This window comes from Scyliorhinus torazame, unplaced genomic scaffold, assembly GCF_047496885.1.
Source record: "Scyliorhinus torazame isolate Kashiwa2021f unplaced genomic scaffold, sScyTor2.1 scaffold_1438, whole genome shotgun sequence".
NCBI classification, from domain to species: domain Eukaryota; kingdom Metazoa; phylum Chordata; class Chondrichthyes; order Carcharhiniformes; family Scyliorhinidae; genus Scyliorhinus; species Scyliorhinus torazame.
In genome coordinates this window covers 27,501-37,500 of record NW_027309165.1, presented here as the reverse complement: position 1 = coordinate 37,500, position 10,000 = coordinate 27,501, and the positions used below count along the sequence as shown (strand labels likewise).

General features: G+C 53.6%; 1 protein-coding gene across 1 annotated transcript in view; it reads left to right on the top strand.

Moving 5' to 3' along the window:
* Positions 1–4,943: 4,943 nt before the first annotated feature.
* The window catches only part of LOC140407284 (hepatocyte nuclear factor 6-like), a 12,156-nt gene continuing 7,099 nt past the window's right edge, over positions 4,944–10,000 (top strand). Inside the window, exon 1 of the mRNA XM_072494895.1 lies at positions 4,944–5,867. Coding sequence (XP_072350996.1) covers positions 5,063–5,867 — 805 coding nt within the window. The 5' untranslated portion in view covers positions 4,944–5,062. The remainder of the gene's footprint in view (positions 5,868–10,000) is intronic.

Below are 10,000 nucleotides of genomic sequence, written 5' to 3'. Positions count from 1 at the left end.
GCCTGTGTGTCAGCCTGTGTGTGTGTCAGCCTGTCTGTCAGCCTGTGTGTTAGCATGTGTGTGTCAGCCTGTGTGTCAGCCCGTCTGTCAACCTGAGTGTTAGCGTGTGTGTGTCAGCCTGTGTGTCAGCCTATGTGTTAGCCTGTGTGTCAGCCTGTGCATGTCAGCCTGTGTGTCAGCCTGTGTGTCAGCCTGTGTGTGTGCCAGCCTGTGTGTCATCCTGTGTGTTAGTGTGTGTGTTAGCGTGTGTGTGTCAGCCTGTGTGTCAGCCTGTGTGTCAGCCTGTGTGTGTCAGCCTGTGTGTGTCAGCCTGTGTGTCAGCCTGTGTGTTAGCCTGTGTGTTAGCCTGTGTGTCAGCCTGTGTGTGTCCAGCCTGTGTGTGTGTCAGCCTGTGTGTGTCAGCCAGTGTGTGTCAGCCAGTGTGTCAGCCAGTGTGTCAGCCTATCTGTCAGCCTATGTGTTAGCGTGTGTGTGTCACCGTGTGTCAGCCTGTGTGTCAGCCTATGTGTCAGCCTGTGTGTGTCAGCCTGTGTGTGTCAGCCTGTGTGTTAGCGTGTGCATGTCAGCTTGTGTGTCAGCCTGTCTGTTAGCATGTGTTAGTGTGTGTGATAGTGTGTGTGTGTCAGCCTGTGTGTGTGTCACCCTGTGTGTCAGCCTGTGTGTTAGCGTGTGTGTGTCAGCATGCGTGTCAGCCAGTGTGTGTCAGCTTGTGTGTGTCAGCCTGTGGGTCAGCCTGTGTGTGTCACCCTGTGTGTCAGCCTGTGTGTCAGCCAGTGTGTCAGCCTGTCTGTTAGCATGTGTTAGTGTGTGTGTTAGCATGTGTGTTAGTGTGTGTGTGTCAGCCTGTGTATGTCAGCCTGTGTGTGTGTCACCCTGCGTGTCAGCCTGTGTGTTAGCGTGTGTGTGTCAGCATGCGTGTCAGCCAGTGTGTGTCAGCCTGTGTGTCAGCCTGTGTGTGTGTCAGCCTGTGTGTTAGCCTGTGTGTTAGCCAGTGTGTGTCAGACTGTGTGTGTCAGACTGTGTGTGTCAGACTGTGTGTGTGTCAGACTGTGTGTGTGTCAGCCTGTGTGTGTGTCAGCCTGTGTGTTAGCCTGTGTGTTAGCCAGTGTGTGCCAGCATGTGTGTGTGTCAGCCTGTGTGTTAGCCGGTGTGTTAGCCAGTGTGTGCCAGCCTGTGTGTGTGTCAGCCTGTGTGTGTGTCAGCCTGTGTGTGTGTCAGCCTGTGTGTTAGCCTGTGTGTTAGCCAGTGTGTGCCAGCCTGTGTGTGTCAGCTTGTGTCTGTCAGCCTGTGGGTCAGCCTATCTGACAGCCCATCTGTCAACCTGTGTGTTAGCGTGTGTGTGTCAGCCTGTGTGTCAACCTGAGTGTTAGCATGTGTGTGTCACCCTGTGTGTCAGCCTATGTGTTAGACTGTCTGTCATTCTTTGTGTCCGCCTGTGTGTCAGCCTGTGTGTGTCAGCCTGTGTGTGTCAGCCAGTGTGTGTCAGCCAGTGTGTGTCAGCCAGTGTGTCAGCCAGTGTGTTAGACTGTGTGTCAGCCTGTCTGTCATTCTGTGTGTCCGCCTGTGTGTGTCAGCCTGTGTGTGTCAGCCAGTGTGTGTCAGCCAGTGTGTGTCAGCCAGTGTGTGTCAGCCAGTGTGTGTCAGCCAGTGTGTCAGCCTGTGTGTTAGCGTGTGTGTTAGCCTGTGTGTGTCAGCCTGTGTATTTCAGTCTGTGTGTCAGCCTGTGTGTGCCAGCCTGTGTGTCAGCCTATGTGTTAGACTGTCTGTCATCCTTTGTGTCCGCCTGTGTGTCAGCCTGTGTGTGTCAGCCAGTGTGTGTCAGCCAGTGTGTCAGCCTGTGTGTTAGTGTGTGTGTGTCAGCCTGTGTGTGTCAGCCTGTGTGTGTCAGCCTGTGTGTGTCAGCCTGTGGGTCAGCCTGTGTGTGTCAGCCAGTGTGTCAGCCTGTGTGTCAGCCTGTGTGTCAGCCTGTGTGTATTAGCCTGTGTGTGTCAGCCTGTGTATTTCAGCCTGTGTGTCAGCCTGCGTGTCAGCCTGTGTGTCAGCCTGTGTGTCAGCCTGTGTGTGCCAGCCTGTGTGTGTGTCAGCTTGTCTGTCAGCCTGTGTGTTAGCATGTGTGTGTCAGCCTGTGTGTCAGCCTGCGTGTTAGCGTGTGTGCATCAGCCTGTGTGTTAGTGTGTGTCACCCTGTGAGTCAGCCTGTCTGTCATCCTGTGTGTCCGCCTGTGTGTCAGCCTGTGTGTGTCAGCCTGCGTATTAGCCTGTGTGCATCAGCCTGTGTGTTAGTGTGTGTCACCCTGTGTGTCAGCCTGTCTGTCATCCTGTGTGTCCGCCTGTGTGTCAGCCTGTGTGTGTCAGCCTGCGTATTCGCCTGTGTGCATCAGCCTGTGTGTCACCCTGTGTGTCAGCCTGTCTGTCATCCTGTGTGTCCGCCTGTGTGTGTCAGCCAGTGTGTCAGCCAGTGTGTCAGCCTGTCTGTCATCCTGTGTGTCCGCCTGTGTTAGCGTGTGCATGTCAGCCGGTGCGTCAGCCTGTCTGTTAGCATGTGTTAGTGTGTGTTAGCGTGTGTGTGTCAGCCTGTGTGTCAGCCTGTGTGTGTCAGCCTATGTATGTCAGCCTGTGTGTGAGTCACCCTGTGTCAGCCTGTGTGTGTCAGCTTGTGTGTTAACGTGTGTGTGTGTCAGCATGTGTTTCAGCCAGTGTGTGCCAGCCTGTGTGTGTGCCAGCCTGTGTGTTAGCGTGTGTGTGTCAGCATGTGTGTTAGCGTGTGTGTGTCAGCCAGTGTGTCAGCCTGTGTGTGTGTCAGCCTGTGTGTGTGTCAGCCTGTGTGTGTGCCAGCCTGTGTGTGTGCCAGCCTGTGTGTCAGCCTGTTTGTTAGCATGTGTGTTAGCCTGTGTGCATCAGCCTGTGTGTTAGTGTGTGTTAGCGTGTGTGTCAGCCTGCGTGTTAGCCTGTTTGTTAGCATGTGTGTTAGCCTGTGTGCATCAGCCTGTGTGTTAGTGTGTGTTAGCGTGTGTGTCAGCCTGCGTGTTAGCGTGTGTGTGTCAGCGTGTGTGTGTCAGCCTGTGTGTTAGCGTGTGTGTCAGCATGTGTCAGCCAGTGTGTGTCAGCCTGTGTGTCAGCCTGTGTGTTTGCCAGCCTGTGTGTCAGCCTGTGTGTGTCAGCCTGTGTGTTAGCAGGTGTGTTAGCGTGTGTGTTAGCGTGTGTGTCAGCCTGTGTGTGTCAGCCTGTGTGTGTCAGCCTGTGTGTCATCCTGTGTGTCCACCTGTGTGTGTGTCAGCCTGTGTGTGTGCCAGCCTGTGTGTCAGCCTGTTTGTTAGCATGTGTGTTAGCATGTGTGTCAGCCTGTGTGCATCAGCCTGTGTGTTAGTGTGTGTTAGCGTGTGTGTCAGCCTGCGTGTTAGCGTGTGTGTGTCAGCGTGTGTGTGTCAGCCTGTGTGTTAGCGTGTGTGTCAGCATGTGTCAGCCAGTGTGTGTCAGCCTGTGTGTCAGCCTGTTTGTTAGCCTGTGTGTTAGCATGTGTGTTAGCATGTGTGTTAGCGTGTGTCAGCCTGTGTGTCAGAATGTGTGTGTCAGCCTGTGTATGTCAGACTGTGTGTCAACCTGTGTGTGTCAGCTTGTTTGTTAGCATGTGTTAGCGTGTGTGTGTCAGCCTGTGTGTTAGCATGTGTGTGTCAGCCTGTGTATGTCAGCTTGTGTGTTAGCATGTGTGTATCAGCCTGTGTGTCAGCCTGTGTGTTAGCATGTGTGTGTCAACCTGTGTGTCTGCCTGTGTGTGTGTGTCAGCCTGTGTATTAACCTGTGTGCATCACTCTGTGTGTTAGTGTGTTTCAGCCTATCTGTCAGCCCGTCTGTCAACCTGTGTGTTCGCGTGTGTGTGTCAGCCTATGTGTTAGCCCGTCTGTCAGCCTGTGTTTCAGCCTGTGTGTCAGCCTGTGTTTAAGCCTGTGTCAGAGTGTGTGGATGTCAGAGTGTGGGTCAGAGGTCATAGTGTGTGTGTCAGTGTGTGTGTGTGTGTGTGTGTCAGTGTCAGTGTGTGTGTGTGTCAGCCTGTGTGTGTGTGTCAGCCTGTGTGTGTGTGTGTCAGCCTGTGTGTCAGTGTGTGTGTGTGTGTCAGCGTGTGTGCCAGTGTGTGTGTGTGTGCGTGTGTGTCAGTGTGTGTGTGTGTGTGTGTGTCAGCGTGTGTGTGTGTGTCAGCGTGTGTGTGTGTCAGCCTGTGTGTGTGTCAGCCTGTGTGTCAGTGTGTGTGTGTGTGTCAGCGTGTGTGTCAGTGTGTGTATGCGTGTGTGTGTGTGTGTGTCAGCCTGTGTGTGTGTGTGTCAGCGTGTGTGTGTCTGTCAGCCTGTGTGTGTGTGTGTGTGTGTCAGCGTGTGTGTGTCTGTCAGCCTGTGTGTGTGTGTGTCAGCCTGTGTGTGTGTGTGTGTCAGCGTGTGTGTGTGTCAGCGTGTGTGTGTCTGTCAGCGTGTGTATGTGTGTGTGTCAGCCTGTGTGTGTGTGTGTGTGTGTCAGCGTGTGTGTGTCTGTCAGCGTGTGTATGTGTGTGTCAGTGTGTGTATGTGCGTCTGTGTGTGTGTGTGCGCCAGTGTCCATCCTGAACCCCTCAATGTGCGAAGCAGTCAGTATTATTGTGGGTGTGGGTTGGTTGTGGTGGGTGGTGGTTGTGGTGGGTGGTGGTTGGGGGGGTGGTGGTTGGGGGGGTGGTGGTTGGGGGGGTGGTGGTTGGGGGGGTGGTGGTTGGGGGGGTGGTGGTTGTGGTGGGTGGTGGTTGGGGGGGTGGTGGTTGGGGGGTGGTGGTTGTGGTGGGTGGTGGTTGGAGGGGGGGGGGGCAGATTGGTGAATGGTTGGCGTGTGGAGATCCAGGAAGTTTACCTGCAGACTGTGTCAGAAATCGATACGCTGCAGAGATAGAGAGAGAGAGAGAGAGAGAGAGGGAGAGAGGGAGAGAGAGGGAGAGAGAGAGGGAGTGTGTGTATCTATAATAGAGAAGCGCGGAGGTTCCACGCCTGGGGACTCAGTGTTTGGGAGATTCCTCTTTGTTTATCTTCACCAATGGGCTCTGCTTCAGGATGGAGCTGAACCCCCAGTTACGGCTGGATGTTGTTGGGGAGCTGGCTGACTTTGAGCTAATGATGCCAGCCTGGGAGCTGCTGTGCCCCCAGGGTCATGGGCAACCCCCGGCTCCCCAGAGGCTGCTGGACCCCCCTTGCAGCTACCACCCGGAGCTGTCCGTGGTGCCCGTGGGCACGCCCCTGGAGGCCCCCAGCCGAGGCTACCCATCCCTGACCCAGCCCCTGCCCTGGAAGGAGAGGTACCTCCGCCCGCCCAGCATGGCGCCCACTTGTGTGATGGGGAGCTTCGCCTTCCTGAGGGACGAGAGAGGCCTGTCGGCCGTCAACAGCGCCTGCGGTGCCTGCCGCAAGGATGTGGGCACGTGCCGGAACGGAGCCGACCCGGCTCTGCCCCCACCCGCCGTCTTCGAGGGGCGCCCGCCACCCGTGTTCGTCCGGGGTGAGATCCCCCCTCTCCCCTGCCCCTCCGGGATCCTCCACCGCCGGTGCGAGCTGGCACCCCTTGGCGCCCAGCCCCGCGGCTCCCCTCTGCCGGGCGGGCACAGTGCCTGGGGCGGGCAGTTGGCAGAGATCGACACCAAGGAGGTGGCGCGGCTGGTGATGGGCGAGCTGAAGCGGTACAGCATCCCCCAGGCCATCTTCGCACGGCGGGTCCTCTGTCGGTCCCAGGGCACCTTGTCCGACCTTCTGCGCAACCCCAAGCCCTGGGAGAAGCTGAAAGCCGGCCGGGAAACGTTCCGGAGGATGTGGAAATGGCTCCAGGAACCAAAGCTTCAGAGAATGTCAACACTCAGGTTAGAAGGTGGGATTGTCTGATTTTTATTTGGCTTTGGGTAAGCAAATGTTCCCTCGCTGCTTTTGTGTGAGTGTGTGTATACGTGTGTGTGTGTGTGAGTGTGTGTGTGTATACGTGTGTGTGTGTGTGAGTGTGTGTGTGTATACGTGTGTGTGTGTGTGAGTGTGTGTGTGTATACGTGTGTGTATACGTGTGTGTGTGTGTATACGTGTGTGTGTGAGTGTGTGTATACGTGTGTGTGTGTGTATACGTGTGTGTGAGTGTGTATACGTGTGTGTGTGTGTGTGAGTGTGTGTATACGTGTGTGTGCGTGTGTATACGTGTGTGTGTGTGTGTGAGTGTGTGTATACGTGTGAGTGTGTGTATACGTGTGTGTGTGTGTGTGTATACGTGTGTGTGTGTGAGTGTGTGTATATGTGTGTGTGTGAGTGTATACGTGTGTGTGTATACGTGTGTGAGTGTGTGTATACGTGTGTGTGTGAGTGAGTGTATACGTGTGTGTGCATGTGTGAGTGAGTGTATACGTGTGTGTGTGCGTGTGTGTATACGTGTGTGTGTGTGAATAAGTGTTGCTGTGTGTGTGAGTATGTGTGTGTGAGTGAGTGTGCCGCTGTGTGTGAGTGAGTGAGTGTGTGTGTGTGAGTGTGTCGGTGTGTGAGTGAGTGTGTCACTGTGAGTGTGTGTGAGTGTGCCGCTGTGTGTGAGTGAGTGTGTCACTGTGAGTGTGTGTAAGTGTGTTGCTGTGTGTGAGTGAGTGAGTGTGTGTGTGTGTGTGTGTCACTGTGTGTGAGTGAGTGCGTCACTGTGAGTGTGTGTGAGTGTGTCACTGTGTGTGAGTGTGTCACTGTGAGTGTGTGTAAGTGTGTCGCTGTGTGTGAGTGAGTGTGTGTGTGTGAGTGTGTCGCTGTGTGCGAGTGTGTCACTGAGTGTGTGTAAGTGTGTCGCTGTGTGTGAGTGAGTTAGTGTGTGTGTGTGAGTGTGTCACTGTGTGAGTGAGTGTGTCACTGTGTGTGTGTGAGTGTGTCACTGTGAGTGTGTGTAAGCGTGTCGCTGTGTGTGAGTGATTGTGTCACTGTGGGTGTGTGTAAGTGTGTCGCTGTGAGTGAGTGTGTCACTGTGAGTGTGTCTGAGTGTGTTGCTGTGTGTGTGAGTGTGTCACTGTGATTTTGTGTGTGTCGCTGTGTGCGAGTGAGTGTGTCACTGTGAGTGTGTGTAAGTGTGTCGCTGTGTGTGTGTGTGAGTGTGTCACTGTGAGTGTGTGTAAGTGTGTCGCTGTGTGTGAGTGAGTGTGTCACTGTGAGTGTGTGTAAGTGTGTCGCTGTGTGTGAGTGTGTCACTGTGAGTGTGTGTAAGTGTGTCACTGTGTGTGAGAGTGCGTCACTGTGAGTGTGTGTGTTGCTGTGTGTGAGTGAGTGTGTCACTGTGAGTGTGTGTAAGTGTGTCGCTGTGTGTGAGTGTGTCACTGTGAGTGTGTGTAAGTGTGTCACTGTGTGTGTGAGTGCGTCACTGTGAGTGTGTGTGTGTTGCTGTGTGTGAGTGAGTGTGTCACTGTGAGTGTGTGTAAGTGTGTCGCTGTGTGTGAGTGAGTGTGTCACTGTGAGTGTGTGTAAGTGTGTCGCTGTGTGTGAGTGAGTGTGTCACTGTGAGGATTAAAGAGCGGTTTGTTCTGAGGCCTGGGACACTCTGAGGTGAATCCAGACGCCCCCTATGACCCCAGCGCCTATTTGACATCACAGTGGCGGACCATTCGGCCCTTGTGCTCTCTGCTGAGGAGTCTAGTTGTCTTAACCAATTATCTGAATTCTGGGAGATCTTGGTTGATGTTAGTTTGAAGGTGTTTCCATTGATTGAAGACAAACCTTTCTTCGCACACTGTGACACACAGAGGTACACACGGAGGTACACACAGAGGTACACACAGAGGTACACGCAGAGGTACACGCAGAGGTACACGCGGAGGTACACACGGAGGTACACACGGAGGTACACGCAGAGGTACACGCAGAGGTACACGCGGAGGTACACACGGAGGTACACACGGAGGTACACGCAGAGGTACACGCAGAGGTACACACGGAGGTACACGCAGAGGTACACGCAGAGGTACACACGGAGGTACACACGGAGGTACACGCAGAGGTACACGCAGAGGTACACACGGAGGTACACACGGAGGTACACACGGAGGTACACGCAGAGGTACACGCAGAGGTACACGCAGAGGTACACGCAGAGGTACACACGGAGGTACACACGGAGGTACACACGGAGGTACACACGGAGGTACACGCAGACGTACACGCAGAGGTACACGCAGAGGTACACGCAGAGGTACATGCAGAGGTACACAGTGAGGTACACGCAGAGTACATGCATAGGTACACACAGAGGTACACGCATAGGTACACGCAGAGGTACACACGGAGGTACACACGGAGGTACACACAGAGGTACACACAGAGGTACACACGGAGGTACAAGCAGAGGTACACACAGAGGTACACACGGAGGTACACACGGAGGTACACGCAGAGGTACACACAGAGGTACACACAGAGGTACACACAGAGGTACATGCAGAGGTACATGCAGAGGTACATGCATAGGTACACACAGAGGTACACGCATAGGTACACGCAGAGGTACACACGGAGGTACACGCAGAGGTACACACGGAGGTACACGCAGAGGTACACGCAGAGGTACACACGGAGGTACACACGGAGGTACACGCAGAGGTACACGCAGAGGTACACGCAGAGGTACACGGAGGTACACGCAGAGGTACACACGGAGGTACACACGGAGGTACACGCAGAGGTACACGCAGAGGTACACGCAGAGGTACACACGGAGGTACACACGGAGGTACACGCAGAGGTACACATGGAGGTACACGCAGAGGTACACGCAGAGGTACACGCGGAGGTACACACGGAGGTACACACGGAGGTACACGCAGAGGTACACACGGAGGTACACACGGAGGTACACGCAGACGTACACGCAGACGTACACGCAGACGTACACGCAGACGTACACACAGAGATACACATGGAGGTACACGCAGAGGTACACGCAGAGGTACACACAGAGGTACACACAGAGGTACACGCAGAGTACATGCATAGGTACACACAGAGGTACACGCATAGGTACACGCAGAGGTACACACGGAGGTACACACGGAGGTACACACGGAGGTACACACAGAGGTACACGCAGAGGTACACACAGAGGTACACACAGAGGTACATGCAGAGGTACATGCAGAGGTACATGCATAGGTACACACAGAGGTACACGCAGAGGTTCACACGGAGGTACACGCGGAGGTACACGTGGAGGTACACACGGAGGTACACGCAGAGGTACACGCAGAGGTACACGCAGAGGTACACGCAGAGGTACACGCAGAGGTACACACAGAGGTACATGCGGAGATACACACAGAGATACACACAGAGGTACTGTTATGGCCAGGGTTTAGAGAACCCCAAAGTGTATCATGGAGTTCACCTGACCCACAACGTTGACTAGATTGTGGTATGGGGAGCACACGGCCCACTCTACAGGTGTGGGACAGCAGAAATGGACAAGTATTTTTAAAAGCAAAACAATGTTTATTCTCTGAACTCAAGTTAACCTTTTTAAAACATACAGTGAACATCTTAGCAACCATTAATTCAAATACACCCCCCAAAGAATACAACACTAAGTAAACCTTTCAGCTTTCCTTTAAACATCCATAAGACTTAAAAACAAAACCTTTAACAGAAGCACATCAGGTTAAAGTCACACTGAGAGCAGTTATTAGTTTGAAATCACCAAAGGATTGATTTACAGTCTTTAGAATACACAGAGAGAGACCTATACCCCTTCTGGCTGTGACTGCAGCTATGCAGCTCTGAAAACTAAACTAAAACACACCCTGCAACAAAAAGCCTAAAATGAAAGTAAAAAGCTGACAGACAGCCCAGCTCCACCCACTCTCTGACATCACTGCAGTAATAAACACCCATTTCTTAAAGGTACTCTCACTACAGATATTTATATACGCACCCATTTATAAACACCCATTTCTTAAAGGTACTCTCACATGACACCTCCCCCCAAGAACAAAAAAAACCCATCAACTT